Source organism: Oncorhynchus gorbuscha, linkage group LG24, assembly GCF_021184085.1.
Source record: "Oncorhynchus gorbuscha isolate QuinsamMale2020 ecotype Even-year linkage group LG24, OgorEven_v1.0, whole genome shotgun sequence".
NCBI lineage: Eukaryota > Metazoa > Chordata > Actinopteri > Salmoniformes > Salmonidae > Oncorhynchus > Oncorhynchus gorbuscha.
Window position 1 is genome coordinate 35,600,331 of NC_060196.1, and position 24,069 is coordinate 35,624,399.

The 24,069-nt window shown below is 42.9% G+C and overlaps 1 protein-coding gene across 1 annotated transcript in view; it reads left to right on the forward strand.

The window, feature by feature from the left end:
- Positions 1-12,342: 12,342 nt before the first annotated feature.
- Positions 12,343-24,069, forward strand: part of LOC124013017 (partitioning defective 6 homolog gamma-like) — a 46,160-nt gene continuing 34,433 nt past the window's right edge. The window contains exons 1-2 of the mRNA XM_046327122.1: positions 12,343-12,680; positions 17,251-17,473. Of these exons, the coding sequence (XP_046183078.1) occupies positions 12,606-12,680; positions 17,251-17,473 (298 nt within the window). The 5' untranslated portion in view covers positions 12,343-12,605. The remainder of the gene's footprint in view (positions 12,681-17,250; positions 17,474-24,069) is intronic.

Genomic DNA, 24,069 nt, shown 5'->3' on the forward strand with positions numbered 1-24,069 from the left:
TCCTCACTCACCTGCATAACAATAGGGAGTCTTGTGGTCCTAAGAGCAAAGTTGTTACAGCCATGCGTTCATCCTAGTCAATGCTATTCACATTTAAAGGTTCGCACACATCCCATCAAATGTGGATCTAGCGTTCATCTGCCGACTTGATGCTCTATACCTACGTGATGTCTGTTTCAATCTTTGTTTGTGTATTTTAAATGAATACGGAGCTACCCAAACCAGAAACAGACACAGACATCTGAGCTAGGAGAGAGACAGAGTGAGGGAAAGAGAGATGAAGAGCAGACCAAGATAAGATAAGGCCCACCTTATCCCTCTCCATCTCTCTTTCCCTCACTCTGTCTCTCTCCTAGCTCAGATGTCTGTGTCTGTTTCTGGTTTGGGTAGCTCCGTATTCATTTAAAAACACCTCAACACTGCCGAGATGTCATGTTTCTCCCAGCCTTGGTATAAACTGGAGTATAATTAAATAAAATTATGGAAATGTTTGCCGAAACAATCTCGAATGGATCATTTTAACCCAAATTAATCTCTGTTTACTCTTTACTCCTATTAAATTATCTTGATGCAGAGACACACGTTGGGTTTTGTTCCGGCAACACTGAACTGTAATTAGATTTAACTGTATTATATATTTAGGAGCTTCTGTCTGCTTGGCTGGCTCAGAATGATTTCAGCTCCTTATCCAATAGATTAGCAGCGTCAAATGTATATAACAGAGGTATTATGTGGATTGTCTGACTGACTGTCAGCCGATACCATAACAACACGAATGTGTCCACAATAAAAAGATGCACTCTCCTTAAAACTGATGTCATCGCCCCACTCTCTTTTTTTAAGGAAAAATAGTTTTAGGGAGCGGGGAATGTAGAAAAGGACAGAAAGAGAGGGAGAGAGATACTAGGGGAGAAAGAAAGGCTGCGGTGTTCTGAGCCCCTCACTAATCCTGCAGATTAACAGAGGTGTTTCAGAACTCCGACCTCAGAGGGTCTTCCACATCACTGAGCAACATGGTTCAAAGGTCATCATCTGGATATTTTTAACTATTAGAAAAGGTCCCATTTAGCCCTGATTGGGGTTACACCAAGCCCCCCGAGACCTGTGACCCTCTCTACTCCTCTCTCTGCTGTGAGTGCCAGTCAGCCAGCCAGCCAGCCAGCTCTGACCAAGCGGTGGCGAGGTGACACTTCATCTACAAGGTTGTGTGTTCATACAGTGTTGTTAATATAATAACACAGTGTTAATAACATGTTTTATGGAATGTTTACTCTAATTGAATAATGTATGTTAGGGATGACACTGAGGGGATGCTGTTTTTCGCCATGCGGTTAAAGTTGTGGTCCTGTAGACTACATGGACAGTCTTCAAGATGGACAGGGTGTAATGGTCTACAGATGGTGCTCAGCGGTCGGCTCGGCCTGCAGACGAGGAGCAGCGGGAGGCCAACTGAAAGCTGCTCCACATTTTACTGACTGAGCCCCATATTACTGAGCCCCACATCTACATTATTGAGACCGGGGCAGGAACGAACTGGAGCCTCACATGGCTGACTGAGGTACCTGACCTGCCACATATCTGATCCCAGGATCTACCAGACCTATGCCAGACCCTCGACACACCTGGGTCCAAAAAGTGTTTGACATCTTTCAAATCTAAGAGCGTTTTCTTGAGCCTGCGTGGACTGTCACCTGAGTGGGGTTTTTGTACTTACGGGACTCTGCCATTGGTTCCATTGCACCACGCAAGCTCAAATAAACACAAATGAAATATTGCAAAGGTTTCCGATACTATTTGAACCCAGGTCTGGCTCGCACCACCTCTCCAGCCCAGAGCAGACCAAATCATTATTGGTCACATACACATGGTTAGCAGATGTTAATGCAAGTGTAGCGAAATGCTTGTGCTTCTAGTTCCGACTATGCAGTAATATCTAACAAGTAATCTAACAAATTCACAACAACTGCCTTATATACATACACACACAAATGTAAAGAGATGAATTAGAATACGTACATATAAATTTACGGATGAGCGATGGCCGTGCGGCATAGGCAAGATGCAGTAGATGGTGTAGAATACAGTATATACATATGAGATGAGTAATGTAGGATATGTAATCATTATTATAGTGGCATTATTTTAAGTGACGAGTGATACTTGTATTCAGTCCATTTATTTATGTGGGCAGAGATTTGAGTCAGTGTGTTGGCAGCAGCCTCTCTATGTTAGTGATGGCTCTTTGACAGTCTGATGGCCTTGAGATAGAAGCTGTTTTTAAGTCTCTCGGTCACCAGCTTTGATGCGCCTGTACTGACCTCGCCTTCTGGATGATAGTGGGGTGAACAGGCAGTGGCTCGGGTGGTTGTTGTCCTTGATGATCTTTTTAGCCTTCCTGTGACATCGGGGGCTGTAAGTGGCCTGGAGGGCAGGTAGTTTGCCCCAAGTGGTGCGTTGTGCAGACCGTACTACCCTCTGAAGAGCCTTGCAGTTGCTGTACCAGACGGTGATACAGCTGTTGGGGTTCATTCCTCCTTGTTCCTTGTCAATCATGGGTGAAATTAGCATTATGACAATATCTTTAATTAAATCATTCAAAAACCTGTATTAATGCAATTGCAGACAGAATATGACAATCGGGAACATAGCACGCATGTTTCCAAGTAAGTTCTGCATCAAAGAAAAGGTTGCATGTTATTTTATTAAACTCGAAGTCCAGCCTTTAGTGATGTCACTGCCTACGTCATTACATTTCACTCCTGACCAAAACCATGCCTGCAAAGCTATATAAACAAGGCTTTTAGTGTTATCTAAAAGCCTAGCAGTAAATGTCCACTCCCCAAAGTGGATTTATCGTGGAATGTCTGACTAGTCCAATCTCCTACACTCCCCTGCAGAGTTCTGTCTCAGTCACACTTTTCTCAGAGGGGTCTCTTTATAAGAGAGAGAGAGAGAGAGAACTATAAAACAACTGTGGAACAATTCTAAACCTCTATAATTAATATATATATATATTTAATCTGCAGTCTAGGACCCTATAAATGTAAGGAGGGAGGGGTCTTATAACCCCTCCCCTTTAATTAATACAACATAAGCATAATAAATTATTCTAATACATCAAACATGTGTACAGCCCCAATCGTGACCCCTAGGTGAACCTCTAACACAGCCCAACAGGATGCTCTCGATTGTGCATCTGTAAAATGGACACGTAGCCTATATCATCGAGGGGACGTTAAGCACGTCCAAAACGTGTCCTGCATGGCTAAAATAATGTGGGCCTGCATACCTTGCATAGATAAAGAGGGAATGACAGCTCACTTTTTTCCTCCTCTCAGATTTGAATAATGCTTTGGTGATAAAGATGTATTTACAAGCGGTCTCAGGAGCCAATCCCTTTATTAACAGCCTTGACTACTTTGGGATTGCAATGAGCAGACAAAAAAAGCTTTCATTAAGAGGAGCGAAGGCTATGCTTGGTTTTTAATCAAATTAAACTGAATGGGGGAAGAAAAAAATATGTTTCTAAATACAAAGTATAGGGGCACCAAAAGCACATTAGGCTACTCTAGGTCCATGAGCATATGTGCAGTGTATGTCGCGGCTGGACAGGCTGCGTTTCCACTGTCAACATTTGTACCATAACTAACTGTGTTACCGCTAAAACCAGCTTTTGGTTGGTCTTTAATATCCCTATCAGCGCTGTCTGAAATTAGCATTTTGGATCATGTCTTTAAGGACAAACTTCAAATATTTCCAACCCGCCCAAGTCAAAAGAAATCAGCCAAGACCTCTGAAAATAAATTGTAGACCTCCACAAGTCTGGTTCATCCTTGAGAGCAATTTCCAAATGCCTGAAGGTGCAACGTTCATCTGTACAAACAATAGTGCGCAAGTATAAACACCTTGGGACCACGCAGCCATCCTAAGGCTACCGAAGGAGTAGCGTTCTGTCTCCTAGAGATGAACGTACTTTGGTGCGAAAAGAGCAAATCAATCCCAGAGCAACAGCAAAGGACCTTGTGAAGATTCTGAAGGAAACGGGTATAAAATATTTTTATTCACTGTAAAACAAATCCTATATCGACGTAACCTGAAAGGTCGTTTAGCAAGGAAGAATTCACTGCTCCAAAAGCGCCATAAAAAAAGCCAGACTACGGGTTGCAACTGCACATGGGGACAAAGATCATACTTTTTGGAGTAATGTCCTCTGGTCAGATGAAACAAAAATAGAACTGTTTGGCCATAATGACCATCATTATGTTTGGAGGAATAAAGGGGAGGCTTGCAAGCCGAAGAACACCATCCCAACCGTGAAGCACGGGGGTGGCAGCATCATGTTGTGGGGGTGCTTTGCTGCAGGAGGGACTGGTGCACTTCACAAACTAGATGGCATCATGAGGCAGGAAAATTATGTGGCTATATTGAAGCAACATCTCAAGACATCAGCCAGGAGGTTTGAGATTGGTCGCAAATGGGTCTTCCAAATGGACCAATGACCCCCAAGCATAATTCCAAAGTTGTGGCAAAATGGCTTAAGGACAACAAAGTCAAGGTATTGGAGTGGCCTTCACAAAGCCTTGACCTCAATCCTATAGAACATTTGTGGGCATTACTGAAAAATCCTGTGCGGGCAAGGAGGCCTACAAACCTGACTCAATTACACCAGCTCTGTTAGGAGGAATGGGCCAAAATTCACCCAACTTATTGTGGGAAGCTTGTGGAACACTACCCGAAACGTTTGACCTAAGTTAAACAATTTAAATGCAACGCTTCCCAATACTAATTGAGTGTATGTAAACTTCTGACCCACTGGGAATGTGGTGAAAGAAATAAAAGCTGAAATAAATCATTCTCTCTACTATTATTCTGACATTTCACATTCTTAAAATAAAGTGGTGATCCTAACTGACCTAAGACAGAGAATCTTTACATTTGTAAATGTCAGGAATTGTGAAAAGCTGAGTTTAAATGTTGTTACGGTAATATTGTCCTGTCAGACAGTAGAACACTCTCACTGCTGCAGTCACACTAACATTCTCCAAGCATAGAGAATAGAATCTTTGAGTTTTGACCGTTTTGCCCGGCAGAGACATGCGGCAGAAACTCTGTAAATGAGTCTGACCTCCCTGATGACCTCAGTCTGTTTCTGTTTCTGGACTGGAAAACAAGATTGAATTTTTCTCCTCTTCAACCCTACGTGTTATTAGAACTTAATAAGGAATTAGCCAGCATGCTTTGTGATTAACCAATTAAAAGTTGCTGGACTAAACTGTAACTGTGTATTTTCTTGGACTGTTCTGTTGAGACCAGCCTTCATCCCTCATGGTTGTAGTGACCTCTGCTGGCCATATGATATATTATAGTTATGTAAAATCCAATTGTTTGTGTTTCTATTTCAGAAAATGATTTGTATTTTTAAAGGTGCAATAACAACAACAACAACAACAAGCACAATACACACAGACAAAAAAAATGAAAAGTTTAAGTCCAATTTCTTTATTAATTGTTGAATGCATCAGAGCAAACATGTTGAGCCTTGAGTTTTGCCTGGTCTCAAAGGAGAGCTGGAAACATATTTTCAGTTGATCTGACCTCATCCCCATGCAAGTTAGGTTGTTTAAAATACCCTTTTTGCAACAACAGCGTAGGTATTATTCATCAACAATCAATACACATGCACAGTGAGGTCCAAAGGTATTGGGACGGTGACACATGTTTTGTTGTTTTGTCTCTGTAATCCAGCACTGGATTTGAAATGATACAATGACTATAAGGTTAAAGTGCAGACGGGTGAACCGTTTAGAAATTACAGCACTTTTTATACACAGTCTCACCATTTTAGGGGACCTAAAGTATTGGGACAAATTCACTTATATGTGCATTAAAGTTGTCAAAAGTTTAGTATTTGGTCCCGTATTCCTATCAGACAATGATTACCTCAAGCTTGTTGGATGCATTTGCTGTTTGTTTTGGTTGCGTTACCGATTATTTTGTGCTCAGTAGAAATTAATGATAAATAACGTGTTGTTTCATTTTGGAGTCACCTTTATTGTTAATAAGAATATATGTTTTTAAACACTTCTACATGAATGTGGATGCTACCATGATTACAGATAGTCCTGAGTAAATTGTGAATAAATATCATCCCCGCAAAAAAATGCTAACCTCTAACCTCTGATATTTGTGCGTCTGACTTTCTCACTTATCATTATTCACGATTCATTCAGGACTATCCGTAATCATGGTAGCATTCACATTGCTTGGTACCTAAAGACGGCCACATGCTTCCCCGCCAAAACAGTTCAGAAGAGTTTGTGTATAAATTATGACAAAAAAAATTGACGTTTTTGTTTGTTTTTGTACGTTTTTTTACGGCTGTTCGGGCACACCATTTTTTTCTGGAAGCAAGCTGATGTTCAGAGCAGGTCTAGAACAGCCCTTAGCCCTGGTATAATGCCCATAACCACACACCCTGTGGCCTTATTGAAATGATAATGCCGAGAAGCCAGTGTTTGGAGGATATATTGGCATAGGTGTTGTTAGGCCCGAGACAAAGTCAAACTAAAATGAGCAATTTTATACAACAGGTTACACATGTTCAAATAATGATTACGCATATTTTCATTAAAAACTTTATTTTGATGAGTTTATTCATACTATTTCATCCTTCCACAAGATATAGTCCTGACACAAATCTAGGGTTGCTACCTAAGCCGGCTGGTCGTTCATTCTATCGGTTTGGTCACTGGAGACGATACCCAGTAGTTCAGTCTTTTTGTTCTGTTTCTATGGATGCGAACCAGTTGTTTGTTCTAAATGTTTCATTGCTATCTAGCCAACTACAGCCAACTTAGTCAAAAGGTGCAGCCGGGAATAACAGCGAAGTAGCTGCATTTGTTTAAGCGTGACATTTGTTTTCTAGTGATAATTATTTGGCTACATCCATAACAATGAGCTAATGATGCCTGATGTTGCCTGGCATTGAACATTTGCTCACCCATCAGGAAACTGTTGTTCAGGGGAGCTAGCCAACAACACAGCGAACACAACAACTTGAAACTGAAGCTGGAAAGACTGCAAACATCTGCGCTTCATTTTGTTTAACCTTTTTTCAATTGCCATTTCTTTGTACAGTGGCATGCAAAAGTATTCACCCCCTTGGCATTTGTCCTATTTTGTTGCCTTACAACCTGGAATTAAAATGGATTTTTTTGGGGGGGGGGGTTGTATCATTTGATTTACACAACATGCCTACCACTTTGAAAATGCAAAATGTGTTTTTATTGTGAAACAAACAAGAAATAAGACAAAAAGAGACCTTGAGCATGCATAACTATTCACCCCCCAAAGTCAATACTTTGTAGAGCCACCTTTTGCAGCAATTACAGCTACAAGTCTCTTGGGGTATGTCTCTATAAGCTTGGCACACCTAGCCACTGGGATTTTTGCCCATTCTTCAATGCAAAACTGCTCCAGCTCCTGCAAGTTGGATGGGTTCCGCTGGTGTACAGCAATCTTTAAGTCATACCACAGATTCTCAATTGGATTGAGGTCTGGGCTTTTACTAGGCCATTCTAAGACATTTAAATGTTTCCCCTTAAACCACTCGAGTGTTGCTTCAGCAGCATTGTCCTGCTGGAAGGTGAAGCTCCATCCCAGTCTCAAATCTCTAGAAGACTGAAACAGGTTTCCCTCAAAAATGTCCCTCCACCATTTCTTAAAAACACCATCAAAAACACCATCCACCATTCCTTAAATTCTGACCAGTTTCCCAGTCCCTACAGCATGAACATCCCCACAGCATGATGCTGCCACCACCATGCTTCACTGTGGGGATGGTATTCTTAGGGTGATGAGAGGTGTTGGGTTTGCGCCAAACATAAAGTTATCCTTGATGGCCAAAAAGCTCAATTTTAGTCTCATCTGACCAGAGTACCTTCTTCCACATGTTTGTGGATTCTTTCACATGCCTTTTGGTGAACACCAAACGTGTTTGCTTTTTTCTGGCCACTCTTCCATAAAGCCCAGCTCTGTGGAGTGTACTGCTTAAAGTGGACAGACACTCCAATCTCCGCTGTGGAGCTTTGCAGCTCCTTCATGGTTACCTTTGGTCTATTTGTTGCCTCTCTGATTAATGCCCTCCTTGCCTGGGGTTGAGCTCCTTGATCTTCATGGTGCCGCTTGCTTGGTGATGAGCCTTGCTTGGTGGTGTTGCAGACTCTGGTGCCTTTCAGAACATGTGTATATATACTGAGATCATGTGACAGATCATGTGACACTTAGATTGCACACAGGTGGACTTTATTTAACTAATTATGTGACTTCTAAAGGTAATTGGTTGCACCAGATCTTATTTAGGGACTTCATTGCAAAGGGGTGAATACATATGCACACAACACTTTTCCATTCAATTTTTTTAATATATATATTTTTAAGTACTTTTTTTCATTTCATTTCACCAATTTGGACTATTTTGAGTATGTCCATTACATGAAATCTAAATAAAAATACATTTAAATTACAGGTTGTATTGCAACAAAACAGGAAAAACTGTATGTAATCCATATAAATGATGCCAGCTGATTCATGATTTGGACTGGCTGAGAAACGCTGCCTGTCTGTCTGTCTAATCCTGACATGTTCATGTCTTTGAATATTGAAACAATGTTGCAAATGTCAGAGAGACAGAAATCAAGGTTTCTACAAATCTCTGGTGTTGAAAACTAAAGACATGTGACACGTCTTAAAGTTAGAGAGGGAGATATGAGTCTCCAGATCCAGTGATTTTTTAAAATAGTGGAGATCAAGTCCAGAACTTGCCTGGCTGATGAGACAGTGGTTTGCTCAGTCAGATGGAACGGAGTAAATAGGCATTTTAATGTCATAGATTTAGCCGTTGGTAACTTGTGGAATGACACCGCAGTTTTAACCAATCGGCATTCAGGATTAAACCCATCTGTTGTATAATGCTTAATTATAAACTGGGTGGTTTGAACCCTGATTGGCTGACAGCTGTGGTATATTTATTTTACTTGGCAAGACAAGAACAAATTCTTATTTTCAATGACAGCCTAGGAACAGTGGGTTAACTGCCTGTTCAGGGGTAGAACGACATATTTTTACCTTGTCAGCTCAGGGATTTGATCTTGCAACTTTTCAGTTACTAGTCCAACACTCTAACCACTAGGCCACGCTGCCACCCTGTATATCAGACCGTATACCACAGGTATGACAAAACACTTATTTTTACTGCTTTAATTACATTGATAAACAGTTCATAATAGCAATAAGGCCCCTCGGGGGTTTGTGATATAAGGCCAATATACCACGGCTAAGGGCTGTGTCCAGGCACTCCAGCCCTTAGCCGTGGTATATTGGCCATATAAATCAAATCAAATGTTATTGGTTGCATAAACATATTTAGCAGATGTTATTGTAGGTGTAGCGAAATGCTTGTCTTCTTAGCTCCAACAGTGCAGTACTATCTAACAATTCACAACAATACACAAATCTAAAAGTAAAATAATGGAATTAAGAAATATATAAATATTAGGACGAGCAATGTCGGCGTGGCATTGTAGACTAGAATACAGTATATACATATGAGATGAGTAAAGCAGTATGTAAACATGATTAAAGTGACTAGTGATTCCGTGTCTACAGTATGTATATAGGGCAGCAGCCTCTAAGGGACAGGGTTGAGTAGCCAGGTGGTAGCCGGCTAGTGATGGCTATTTAACAGTCTGAAGGCCTTGAGATAGAAGCTGTTTTCCAGTCTCTCTGTCCCAGCTTTGATGCACATGTACTGACCTCGCCTTTTGGATGACAGCGGGGTGAACAGACCGTGGCTCGGGTGGTTGCTTAAATAACACTTGCGAAGACCAAAACTAACAAAAACGTCACAAAATGTTGTCATAAAACATGCAGGAACTGTTCCAGACTGTTCCGCCTGGGAAGGATGTTCAGATACACAGACAGACAAGCAATACGTCAGATTGCTTGTTTGATTGATCAACTGGTAAACTGAAGCGGAGGGGTCAGCTAAACACCAAGCAGAAATAGAACTGAAGGGAAATTGAATAGACAGACCAAGAGATAAAGAGACAAACACTATCAGTTCAGATGATTACAGGCCTGATCATCCATTTTGAATTTACATTTACATTACATTTAAGTCATTTAGCAGACGCTCTTATCCAGAGCGACTTACAAATTGGTGCATTCACCTTATGACATCCAGTGGAACAGTCACTTTACAATAGTGCATCTAAATCTTAAAGGGGGGGGGTTTGTTTTTTTCTTTGAAAGGGAAAGGGGGGGGATACCTAGTTAGCTTTACAACTAAATGAATCCAACTGAAATATGTCTTCCACATTGAACCCAACCCCTCTGAATTAGTAACAAGGGTCCTGTCCTGACCGACAAGGTTATATCATTACAGTATCACTTTCAAATAACACGTTCATAAACAAAGTAGACTAACGCAGCAGAAATGATGTAACAAAATACTCACACCTCCATCTTTAGTTTAAATGTAATATTGCACCTAGATACCAGCTCTGGTGGTAGCTGTGGCCTAGTGCTCCTTCCTAACAATATTCTCTAGCTCTTTCACTTTACTTTAGACACATGTATAAAGGGTGTGGCACAGGTAGTCGATGGGGAACAGAAATGGACAGGGTTAGTAATAATCCTTGGAAGCCAACATTAGAGTCTGACCGACTGCAGGTGTTGCTGCGGGGGACCAGAAGATTGCTGGTTGCTGCCCACTGTAGAGACGGACATAATCTACTCTGTCACAAACACACGTCATAAAATATTCCGGCAAATTAATCTTTATACTATATGTAGTATCATACTGATACTATCTGTAGACTGTTAGTTAGGCTATTTTATCAACGTCTGTCTGGGTCGTCATGCCGACCGCGCCAACATCCCAAAAATATGGGCACATGTGCAATGACATCCACAGTCCACTGGACTGCAGTCTAAGCTTGGGACAGGTAGTTTTTGACACATAGTCTAGTTTAGTAGTATGTCAATTGATTCAATGCCAGACCAATATGAACTACATTACCTAACATCTGATATATTTATTTCTGGTCAGTCCATAATACTCCATTTGTAACAATGATTAATGTTTTAAATATTACTTTGACAAACTTTGTTACTATCAAAGTGACACTTCTGATCTCGACCAAACTGTTATGATCTCAAATAATACAACTATTATACATCCTACATAACATAGTAATATCTTAAAGTTATGGATATTTCTCAGATGCAACTTCAGGCCTAAATCCCACATTCTGTTTGAGGCCTTAATCAGGATGAAATTATATTCACTTTTTGTTTCTTTATAGTACACACAATAACACAACAGGCCTAGAGTAGAAAAACATGAGTGTTTAGAATGATGTTTACAGTGTGAGGGGAGGAGGTAGCTTCACACACAGAGTCAACAGACATCCAGCAGGCCAAGAGATGCTCCTGTAGCCCCGCAGCTTGGAGCAGAGGGCTGGGCTGCAGCTGTTCCGTTCTGCAGGCGTCTCCATGCCGCCAGAATGCAGACACAGCTTCACACACACACACACACACACACACACACACACACACACACACACACACACACACACACACACACACACACACACACACACACACACACACACACACACACACACACACACACACACACACACACACACACACACACACACACACACACGCATGATTTTTAAACTAGTTTATTGCTCTCAGTCAGATTGAATCGTTTCAAAATGCTTAGGCTATAAAGCAATAACGCCCGAGGGGGTGTGGTATATTTAAGCAATAAGGCCAGGGGAGGTGTGGTATATGGTCAATATACCACGGCTAAGGGCGGTTCTTAGGCACGAAACAACACAGGGTTAGAGCAGTAAAAATGCATGCTTTCTCATACCCGTGGTATATGGTCTGATTTACTACAGCTGTCACCCAATCAGCATTCAGGGCTCGAACCACACAGTTTATAATGCTTATTCTAAACCAGATAGTTCGGGTCCTAAGCATTATAAACTGGGTGGTTCGAGCCCTGAATGCTGATAGGGTGACAGCCGTGGTATATCAGACCATATACCACAGGTAGAACAATTCCTGTATTTTTGCTGCTCTAATTACTTTGGTAACCAGTTTATATTAGCAATATGACACCTCGGGTTTGTGGTATATTGCCAATATACCACGGCAAAGGGCTGTATCCAGGCACTCAGCAAGAACAGTCCTTAGCCGTGGTATAATGACCCATGGCATCGCGTCCCCTGGCGTCTTGGAGGACGTGTGTTTTGGGAGGGTTGAAAGCTGAAAACGTTCATGCAGGAGTTCGATGATGTCATCTGCGAACTCACTCCCCCAAGTCAGAGGCACCGATTTGTTGTCTTCGTTTCATTTCCCCCCTGAAGTTTCTCCGATGCGTCTCGGACCGCAGCACAAACCGAGAAAGTCAGATAACTAAACTTTGCTGTCTAAACGACGTGGGATTTAAGGGATTTAGCGACTGGACATAGACCCGAACAGCCCCTTTTCTGTGGGCGAGCGCGTGAACTTTTACTGGAACCGCAAAAATGAATCGGAGTTTAAATAAATCCCAATCTTCCCTGCAATATTTTGATTGCATCGCGGTTGAAGTGAAAAGCAAGGTAAGCCGACTAGCCAATCGTTGGAACATATTTAGACACCATCATGACAATTTTCTTTGAAGTAGGCTAAATAGTTAGCCTAAGCTACTTCACATGCTCTGGAATGGGGTTTCTGGCTAAATAGACTCGGCTGTGGTGGAAGAGGTAGTAGACTGTACTGCTACTTGTCTAGATTTGACCTGCCACATGCAATGGGAATACTCACAAACTCTCAACAATTACGCCACAGTTGGTTAGTTGATGAATTGGTTGTACTACTGTGATTTTCACAAGGCAACTTTTTCAAATTTCTAGTGGAAAACCCGCTGAATATAGGGACTATTCATGCGAATCCTGATGCCATGGCAGATGTTCTAGAAAAACGGGTTTTGCATTGAGGAAGGATCGATTAAATGTGTTAATTATTCTACAGAAAGTATCGTGGTAATTCCCAAGAGTAGCGGTCGAGATATGGTGATTTTTTTTGCAACATTTGTTGCAACTACTCTTTGATTGTTTTGCTACTAACCGAGTTGACACTGACAGCGTGTTGATTTCAACACAACAATACACCGACTGACTTTACAAGATCATAGCCGAGCTTTCTCAACCAAATTACATTCCAATAGACCTAAAACCGATTTATTTAGTTATTTTAACACAAATATGCTCTCTCATTGTTGTAAAACAAAAATGTAATAGTCTATCGATGTGGGCTAGAAACCGAGACGTGTTGTATTTGAGTTATTCGGTCAAGCAGCTCTTGACCTGCTGTGTGTGTGTGTGTGTGTGTGTGTGTGTGTGTGTGTGTGTGTGTGTGTGTGTGTGTGTGTGTGTGTGTGTGTGTGTGTGTGTGTGTGTGTGTGTGTGTGTGTGTGTGTGAAACTACCTCCTCCCCTCATACTGTAAACATCACTCTTAAGTCTGGAGTGTGTGCCAGTTGCCTACCAACCAACAGACACTGGTGGGTGATAAGACGAATATGTGCCATTCAAACCATTAGTGGAATAGATCCGTTCAGACGACTAGATCTCTCCTCTACTGGCCCATGTCGTGTCCTGCCTCCATCCTGACATGTCAATATATTGTACTGATAGTATATTCTTCTACTTCTATGATATCTGTGGCTCAGGTTATGTTCCTCCATCATTCTTCTATTTTCCTCCTCTCTTAGGTTTAGGATGGTGCTGGTGTTGTTTAGTTTATCCTCAGGTGGATTTCACAGCCTGGACATTTCTTAGGCGGGTTGTATAATCTTTGTGTAGTGTTGTGGCTGGCAGTGTTTTCAAGGCTCTCGTTGGTGAAGTGCATCAATGCACCTTGCCTGCCCGCCGCAGAGCTGATCCACCTCTATTGTTTCAGAGGGCTGAGTGAGTATTCGGCTCTAATTCAGAGTTAATATTCAGTCTCGCTAATTCATACCGGGGCTGGAATGCTGCTGACCCATTGTCTGTCTCTCTGTCTGTGGTGAAAGGAGGTCCTCTTTCGGGAGCCCTATCAGAGTGTTAGGGCCCCCTTCTGGCTTATCTCTCCTGGGATCCCCTTAAGGAGCAAGCAGTTTAACGTTTTGTTTGTGTTTTAAAACAACCTCTGACAGGTGGAGAGGAAACTTGTCAACTTTAGGAGAAACGTGTCAAGAGCCATATTGGGTTGGGCTAGGTAGGGCAGGACTAAACGTGTCATCACAGAACTAATTGGCTGTTGTAGTGAGTCAACCGGTGTCATCCTCTAGTGACACGACAACCTAACTCACCATCACCGCTCTATTCAGGCCTGTTGGAGTGTGACCTCAATCAGGCACCATCTCTCCCCACTGAGGGAGGGAATCGGTATCAGCCTCTTAGTGATGTCATAAAGGAGTTTAGTTCCTGTTTTTCACTGACCCAGGAGGAGAACCTGTTCTCGGGAATTGTTCTGATAACACCAGACTCGGAACAACGTGGCTTCTCAAAGATGAGCTGTGTTGCAACGGGCTGGTTTGTCTCAGCGCCAGCTGTTCTCTGTAGAGATGTCTTTAGACGGTACTGTAGCATGTCTTCATTCACCCGACAGTATCTACCTCACCCTCCCTCACCCATCACGGTTCATCTCTCAACCACTGGAATTTGCATCTCAATACAAAAACTGTCTGTAGGTCGGCTGGGTAGTTTAGATTGTCACGCGGGGAAGAAGCACGATAAGACCGAGAAGCCATTAGCAAACTTAGTCTGGCCTCCAACCGTGTCAGTGTGTCGGGCCTAATGCTTGAGCAGCGTAGCCTGTCAGTCTGTACCTGTCTGGACCCGTTTTAACATTCTCCCCGTGAAAGAGGAGGAGGTACTCTTTGTTAGTGTGATGTATAATTTTCAGGTTCTGATTCAAATTTAGCTCATGATCTTGTCCAGACTTGAAGCTGGCTGACTCCCTTTAGGCTGTGTTTGTGTTTTAAACACAGGCTGGTTTAACAGCTCAGTCTCACGGATGACATGGTAACGTACTGAAACACTGACCTCTACTTTTCAACCACTAACACATCTAGCACTTTTAGGATTCTGTTTTTTATTCTATTTTATTGAGGGGTTTTTTCTTCATAAAATCATATCATGCCTCAGTGGTTTTCACAAGACTTCATTAGCCCACAAGCTGAGAGAGAACAGACTGTCACAAACCCATCACTTATTGCTAAATGTAGGTTTCATTTGATGATTTATTTTGGTGTGTGTGTGTGTGTGTGTGTGTGTGTGTGTGTGTGTGTGTGTGTGTGTGTGTGTGTGTGTGTGTGTGTGTGTGTGTGTGTGTGTGTGTTTATTCAAGTTTGGCATCAGTGTGAGTTGGATAACACTCCTGGCATCACACTGCCTCACCAACATATTCAGATGATATTTCACGTTGTAATGACAAACTGCATGACAGGCCCAGTCTAACACAAACCTCCCAGCAGTCTAACCTAGGCCTTCCTCTAGAACAGACTGTCATCCGGCCTTCCTCTCTGAGCAGATAATTACCGCACCATAGCATAGTGCAGCACAGTTCACCACCATCCACAAGCGTCTACTGTTGTAATGTGACTGCAATTGTTAGAGACAAAGCCCAGCTTGTGTTATGCAGACCCAGTGCCCACGCATACAGTGATAGGGTTTCTACTGGCTATGTCAGTTACATGACCAGAGCTGTGACCCCTGGGTCACCCCAGCTGCTCTCCATGGTGGTCCAGTGTCTCTCTCTCACAGACACGCCAGTACAGACAATCACGCCTCTGGGCATTCTGTTTGAGCAAACCTTGGTGTGTGTGTGCATGCTCAGTCAGTTTGTCCACCCCCATATAATGTTGTTCTGACCCGAACTGTTTTGTCTGTTGGCGTCATCTCATCCAGATAGGCTTGTTTACTGCTGACTCATTCACCTGCATTGTTCCTTTGTCTCAGAATCCTTCCCAAATGGCACCCTACTCCCTATGTAGTGCACTACTTTTGACCCGGGTCCTTGATCAACTGTACTGGACTAGAGTGAGCTCCAAAAGTATTGGGACCGTGACAATGTTAATGTTGTTTTGGATCTGTACTCCAGCTCTTTTGATTTGAAATGATACAATGACTATGAGGTTAAAGTGCAGACTGTCAGCTCTAGTTTGAGGGGTGTTTTCATCCGTTATCGTGTGAACCGTTTAAAAATGAAAATACTTTTTGTACTTACGTAGCATCCACGTTAATGTAGAGGTGTTTAGAAACATTCTATTCTTATTTACAATAAAAGTGACTCCAAAATGACACTACATTATTTACTATTCATTTCTATTGGACACAAAATATTCTAAAACACAACCAAAATAAACAGCAAGTGCATCCAACAAGTTTGTAGAGTCACAAGCTTGATGTAATTATTACGTGCTAGGAATACGGGACCAAATACTAAACCTTTGACTACTTTAATACACACAATTGTCCCAATAACTTTGATCCCCTAAAATGTTGGGACTATGTACAAAAAGTGCTGTAATTTCTAAAAGCTAACAGTCATTATAATTTCAAATCCAAAGTTCGGGAGTACAGAGCCCCAAAGAACAAACAATTGTCACTGTCCCAATTCTTTTGGAGCTCACTGTGTATTTAGGGAAAAGGGTGCATTTGGGACAAGCCTAAACCTCCACTTCCCTCTTGCTTCAGTGGGATAAATGGAAGACATGGACATAGCAATTACGGCTCTTTTCTTTACCTGTGCCGTGGCTTGTTTGAGTGTTACATTGTGTAAATAGTTTTATTGTGGTTAGACTGTCTGTGAAGTTCCGAAAAATCATCTTCTTTAGACATCCTGAAGGAATATTGTGTCTATCTGCCGATTCTGTTTTGGCTGAACATCATCTGGCCTTGGTGGTGGATTAGAGAACAATGTGAAACAGTTGTGACACTGATTACCTAGCATTTTAGGTCTCTGTCCCACTGAGGTCCCTTGTGTCTAACTATACGTTTATCGGCCAGGTCGATATCGATCGAGATTCAAGTATAAGGTCGGCTCAAATCGTGTTCAGTGCTGTGCTCGGTCGCCAAGCAGCTGTCTTGCTAACTCACCCCTATGTGTTGTCCCTATGTGTTGTCCCTGTGTGTTGTCCCTGCAGTACGGAGCAGAGTTCCGGCGGTTCTCCGTGGACCGGTTCAAACCGGGGAAGTTCGAGGACTTCTATAAGCTCGTCATGCACGTTCACCGCATCGCCAACATGGAGGTCATGATTGGCTACGCTGACATCCACGGAGACCTGCTGCCAATCAACAACGACGACAACTTCTGCAAGGCGGTGTCTACGGCCCACCCTCTGCTCCGGGTCTTCATACAGAGACAAGGTGAGGAGGAGCTCGACTAATATATAGTGTTGCTGTTTCTGATCGAGCAGACTTGTCGTTTTCTTCTGCGTCGTCATTGGTTGCAATGATTAGGGTCTGTTTTCTCACCTATCGGTCAGGATCCTTTTCGTTTCGCTCACACTGGGGGGGGTTTACTGTCCTGTACTGCTGGTCCGCCGTGGGTGGGTGTGTGTGATGAGTCAGTCCTGTGTGCTATCTAAAAGGGGAATGCTTGCAGGCGAAAGCAGCCAATAGAATGGTCGATGGGAACGTCTTCTTTCATGCCAGACATGACTTTGAACAAAAGCCCTGCTTGAATGAGATGCTCCTCACTATGTAGGGCTGAACTGAGCGCTGCCATTCCAAAGGCACCGCTCCTAAACACTGAATGGGAGCCCCCCCCCCCCCCATATACACAAGGCCTGCGGAGGCCTCTTCCCCTGTGTACCAGGCATGGGACCAGGCATGGGCATCCGACTGCAGCCGGCCCCAGCATACAAATGCATCCATCACCTTTCATGTGGAATGTTCACCCTCATTGGCTGTGTTGTGTTTCCTGGTGTACTGTCCCGCTACGTACTGCTACAGTTCGTGTTATGACAATACTCCCAATGGTTGTAATGCAAGAGGCTGAACAAAGTGGGGTGTTATCATGGCACATTGCTGACACAAAGGATTTGTCTGTTGAAAGGACTGCGGCTCCAGTAGGAAGGAAGATTATACAATGCCTCTCCTAACAAAGAGCTAGTTTTATCAGGTGTTTTTTTTTTTTTTGTGAAGAGTTAAGTAATGATAGTGAAGTATTCATGTGTGTGCGGCAGGGTAAGGTGAACTTATTGCATTGGAACTCATGGTGTAAGCATGGGTACTATTTACAGGAATTTGCGCTGTAGTTACTTTGGAGATGAGTCAGCATTCTGGAGCTGTGTATTGAACTTTACCGGAGGCCATTGTTCTAACGTCTATTCATACTGAGGCCTATTCCTGCCTGTGTATCTGGGGTAATCCCCTGTGATGAGTAGTGCTGGGTAGTACCAACCTACAAGCACCACAGGTTTCCCGTCAGTCACGCTGTCCAAGCATCTCCTGACCACCCGGAGAACAATCCAGGCCTCTGTCAGAGACGGTCAGTAGTTAGAACTGCTGCCCTCTCTCAGGGCCTCACATAGAGACATTAGTTTGACTCAGCGTCACGACTCTGTCACTCTGATCACACGGATCCTATTCTAACGCAGTATGGGTCGTCTGGACCCACTGACTGAACAAACACTTAACTAGATCCTAACCTCACAGAGATGACAATACTGCTCATAACAGCAACAGTCTTAAACATTGTCCCTCTCTCTGTTTTGGGAAAAATCTGGAAAGGAAATTCCTTATGCAAAAATGAATCTCTGGAATGGGTTTATAAGACTGAACAGAGCAGGTAAATGTCCCTGACAATTGAGTTCCCAAGCACAGAACTCTTCACTGTCTGTCAATTTAGTCTTCTCTCTCCCACCACACGACCTCGGACCCAGCCAATCAGAGTAGAGACATAAAGTCAGATGAGGCCCCTGGGGCCAGGGTAGGGTGGTCACTAGATCACCTCCATGGTCCACTGCCATGACAAGGACCCATTTGATGTGCTGCTGCACAGGTGCACTTCTCCCCTCCGCCCGAGACCCACTAAGACCCTCAGATCTCTGGTTAATGACTAATCTGAGTCCAGGGGGGAACTGAACCTGTAAGAGCCCTGCAAAGGGTCCACTTCCTCCTGGTTTAATTTGAACTCACCTCCCCACCGCCTCCCTTTCCCCAACCCCCTCCCCCGTGTGAGTGTGGAGACCTTGCTGCTGCTTTTACAAGGTTGTCTTTCTCTCTGGCCGGTAACCAGGCCTGTCGGCAGTTTAGAGGGCTCGGTCAGTAGCCACATGCATCATTGCATCTGGCTTTCACCCATCCTTCCTGTGCTCTCCGTTGTTCAGTGAGTTATGAGGTTGTAGGACAATCAACATCGGACTGAGGAAGAGCGGATTAAGGATTGTTCCCCACCTGCTGGTATGCAGTATTTTCCTGTTTAACAGGGAGATCCAGGGAGATTGGAATGATTCCTTTTGCATAATTTACTAATCCTGTTACTGGAGCCACGTCTGTTTGCAAAATCCTGATTAATGAAGTGCAGAGATGGGGATGCTGTGGCCTCGACTAGTAAGCTGATTACGGAGGGGCAACAGTATTAGGATTGTCCTGTAGATGTATAGAGCAGAGACAGTCGAACTCTGGAACAGTCTATTCTAGTGTACAACTGTTACAGTTCGGGAGCTTTGGAAGATACAGTGTGAGTATGAGGACAGAGGGGGAAAGGAGTAGTGGGAAAGCATGCGCCTGTATTCAGGCTCCCTGTCTGAGATGATGGTGTGGGTGTGATTGTAGCTGTCCAGTCATGTGGAGCCTGCTGGTCACTCACATTAGCTCTGGGTCAGAGAGCTGCAGGGGTGGAGCTTTGTCTGGCCTCCCTGCTTCTGCAGTGGTGGAGCTTTAGGTTGTCTCTGAAATGTCACCCTGTTCACCATATAATTCACTACTTTTGACCAGAGCCCTATAGAGAATAGGGAGTCATTGTGGAAGCGGCCTTAGTCTGGCCTCCTCTTTAGACCAGCTCTGGCATGACCACTTCTAATGGAGCTCAAGCTGATAATTGCTGCATAGGGTTAAGGTTCAACTTGTGAGTTGTAACTTTTTAATAAAAATCTTTGCCACGATGCAAATGGATTCAAATTGCATTATACATACAGAATGAAATAGCTGGCACTCATGGTGTGTATCAGGGATAGGCAAATAGATTCAGCTGTGGGATGATTTTTGTCAGAGTGAAAAGTCGTGGGGGCCGGAACATAATTATAATAATTTGTACACTGCAAATTGATCAAAAATAACTTGTATTTGAAAAGAACAATTGCATACAGTGACTTCAGAAAGTATTCACAACCCTTTTCACACATTTTGCTGTGTTACAAAGTGGGAATAAAATGTAATTTCTTTGGTAAATGTTATAGACAAAATACTCAATGTCAAAGTGGAAGAAAAATTCTAACCTTTGTAAAAAAAGAAAATCATGAAAAATGAAACACTCACTATAGATAAGTATTCGACCCTCTCAGTCAATGCAAATTAGAATCACCTTTGACAGTGATTATAGCTGAGAGTCTTTCAGGGTAAGCCCATTTATTATTTTCAAAATTCTTCATGCTCTGTCACATTTGTTTTTGATCAATGCTAGACAACCGTTTTCAGGCAGATATAGATAGTCTGTAACTCGGCCACACAGGTACATTCACTGTCTTGGTAAACATCTCCAGTGTAGATTTGTGCTTGTCCTTTAGGTTATTATACTGCTGAAAGGGGAATTCATCTCCCAGTGTCTGCTGGGAAACGGACAACCAGGTTTTCCTCTAGGATTTTGCCCCTTGGCTCCATTCCGTTGATTTTGTATCATTAAGTAATGGGGAGTTTAATAGGGACCGACTGGCACAGCTGTCTAAGGCACTGCATTGCAATGCTAAAGGCGTCACTACAGACCTGAGTTCGAGCCCGAGCTGTATCACAACCGACCGTAATCGGGAGCCCCATAGGGCGATGCACAATTGGCTCAGCGTCGTCCGGGTTAGGGGAGAATTTGGCCGGGGTAGGCCGTCTTCACTGACTTGCCTAGTTAAATAACATTAAAAAATATATACAATCATACCCATAACATGATGCAGCCACCACTATGCTTGAAAATATGGAGAGGGGTACTCAGACATGTTTGGGGGTAAATCCAATATTACCACGACTTTGTATTCAGGACAAAAAGTGAATTGCTTTGCAAGGATGCATGTATCTTTGTAGTGACTGGGTGTATTGATACACCATCCAAAGTGTCATTAATAACTTTACCATGCTCAAAGGCATATTCAATGTCGGCCAATCTACCAATAGATGCCCTTCTTTGCAAGGCATTGGAAAACCTCCCTGATCTTTGTGATTGAATCTGTGTATGAAATTCACTGCTTGACTGAGGGACCTTTTTAGAAGATAATTGTATGTGTGGGGGTATAAGGATGAGGTAGTCATTCAGAACTCATGTTCAACACTATTGCACACAGAGTGAGTCCACACAACTTATTATGTGACTTGTTAGGCAAATGTGTACTCCTGAACTTATTTAGGCTTGCCATATTGACTGAAGACATTAATTACAGATATAAATGTTTATATCATTTGTAAAAATGTTGAAAACAATTTGACTTTGACATTATGGGGTATTGTGTGTACGCCAGTGACCGAACGTTTTTAAATTCAAACAAAATGTGGAAAAAGGTGAGGGGTATTGGCACTTTCTGAAGGCGATGTACCTTGATTACATACAGACATGATCACATGTCTTTTTTTTTCTTTTTTTATTCATGGGAATACTTAAGATTTCCTAAATTGAACTCATTTTTTAAAGCTAAATTCCTGGTGATTTTCTAGATAGTTAGATCTATCTACCTACCTAACTTTCTACACACACAAAACAACTTTGGGGGGGACCAAAATAAATGACTGGCTGGCTGATTTTTGCGTCACGGGCCACCTGTTGCCACCACTGGTATACATGCAGTGCATAGATAGATTGGTTTAAATTTTTTGCGTTGGGTCAGTTCCACAATAACAGAATTTCAACGTTTAACAAACCATACAACTCTATGCACAAGGACTACTATTAACAATTTCCACAGAAAAATGTATCAAAAAGAATTCAGTGGAAGAGCTGTGGTGATGTAAACTTTGGGAACAGAATTTTGGTAAAATCTCCCTCTGGTTTTTATGCGACCACGTTTGCCAAAAACTCTGTTAAATATCTGCTCTGAAATGTATTTTTACCTACTTTTCTACCCAATTTCGTGGTATCCAATTGGTAGTTACTCTTGTCTCATCGCTGCAACTCCCATACGGACTCGGGAGAGGCAAAGGTCGAGAGCCTTGCATCCTCTGAAATACAACCCAACCCAGCCGCACTGCTACTTGACACCATGCCTGCTTAACCCGGAAGCCAGCCGCACCAATGTGTGGGAAATGTGTGGGAAACACCGTACACCTGGCGACCGTGTCAGCGTGCATTGCGCCCGGCCTGCGCAGGAGTCGCTAGAGCACGATGGGACAAGAACATCCCTGCCAACCAAACCCTCCCCTAACCCGGATGACGCTGGGCCAATTGTGCGCCGCTCCACGGGTCTCCAGGTCACGGCCGGCTGCGACAGAGCCTGGACTCTAATCAGGTTCTCTAGTGGCACAGCTAGCACTGCAATGCAGTGTCTTAGACTACTGTGCAACTCGGGAGGCATCTGCTCCGAATTAACATGACACATTGAATTAACATGACACATAGAAAAAAATGTTTTTGGTTATTGATCTACAGTAAGTGAAGTGGATTTACACCCAGTAACGGAATTACGGTAATGGAATTACATCACGGGTCCCTGATCTGTAGTACACAGAAATGCATAATTATGGATATGAATGAGTTTCTCCAAAAGTCATGTTTCACAAGTTTGGACAGCGCAGCAGAGCAGAGTAGGGTTCCGTGCAGTACAATCTAGCAGAGTAGAGTATAGTACATTATACTATACTTTACTGTACTCTTTCTTTGCTGTATTGGACTGTACTCTGCTGTGCTCTGCTTACTGTATTGTCCAAACTTGTGAAACATACGTCTATGATTGGTCCAGTCCGTCTGTGGACTTTAACAACAAGGCCAGGGTGAACTGACCAAATTTCAACTACTTTTCAATGTCCATGGACGTCCGGTGTTGGTCGGTGCTCAGTGGGTGAGGATGCTGGTTACAGTAAATGGAAAGAGAGGGGGCCCATGGGTAGGTTTCAGTAAGAGCTGGGGGAGGTGACATTAACTGGAGAGAGAGCGCGCAAGGAATGGCTTCTCCAGACTCTTAATACTCTTGGTTTTACCGAAGGACAACAGAAAGACAAAGAGAACTGCTATGAGCTGAACATAGTATGCCAGTGGAAGGGAGGACAGTAGCAGGTGACCCAACTGTGGTTTGTGACCAATTTCCCATTGTAGCCAATTCACTTGTAGTAATTCTGTTACTCAATCTGATTTATTTAAAAAGCCCTTTTTACATCAGCAGATGTCACAAAGTGCTATACAGATCACAACCTAAAACTCCAAACAGCAAGCAATGCAGATGTAGAAGCACAGTGGATAGGAAAAACTCCCTAGAAAGTAGAAAGGCAGAAACCTAGAGAGGAACCAGACTCTGAGGGGTGTCCAGTCCTCTTCTGGCTGTGCTGGGTGGAGATTATAAGAGTACATGGCCTTAAGGCCAGATTGTTCTTCAAGATGTTCCAACGTTCATTAGATGACCAGCAGGGTCAAATAATAATCACAGGGTTGTAGAGGGTGCAACAGGTCAGTACCTCAGGAGTAAATGTCAGTTGGTGTTACTAATGTTTTAAAATGTATTTTATTATTCTGAATTTTAATCACTTAATAATTAATAAACTAAATTGAAATCAGTTAAATCACTGCAAGTCATTGGTAGGTCTACCATTACTTGTTACTTATGAACTTT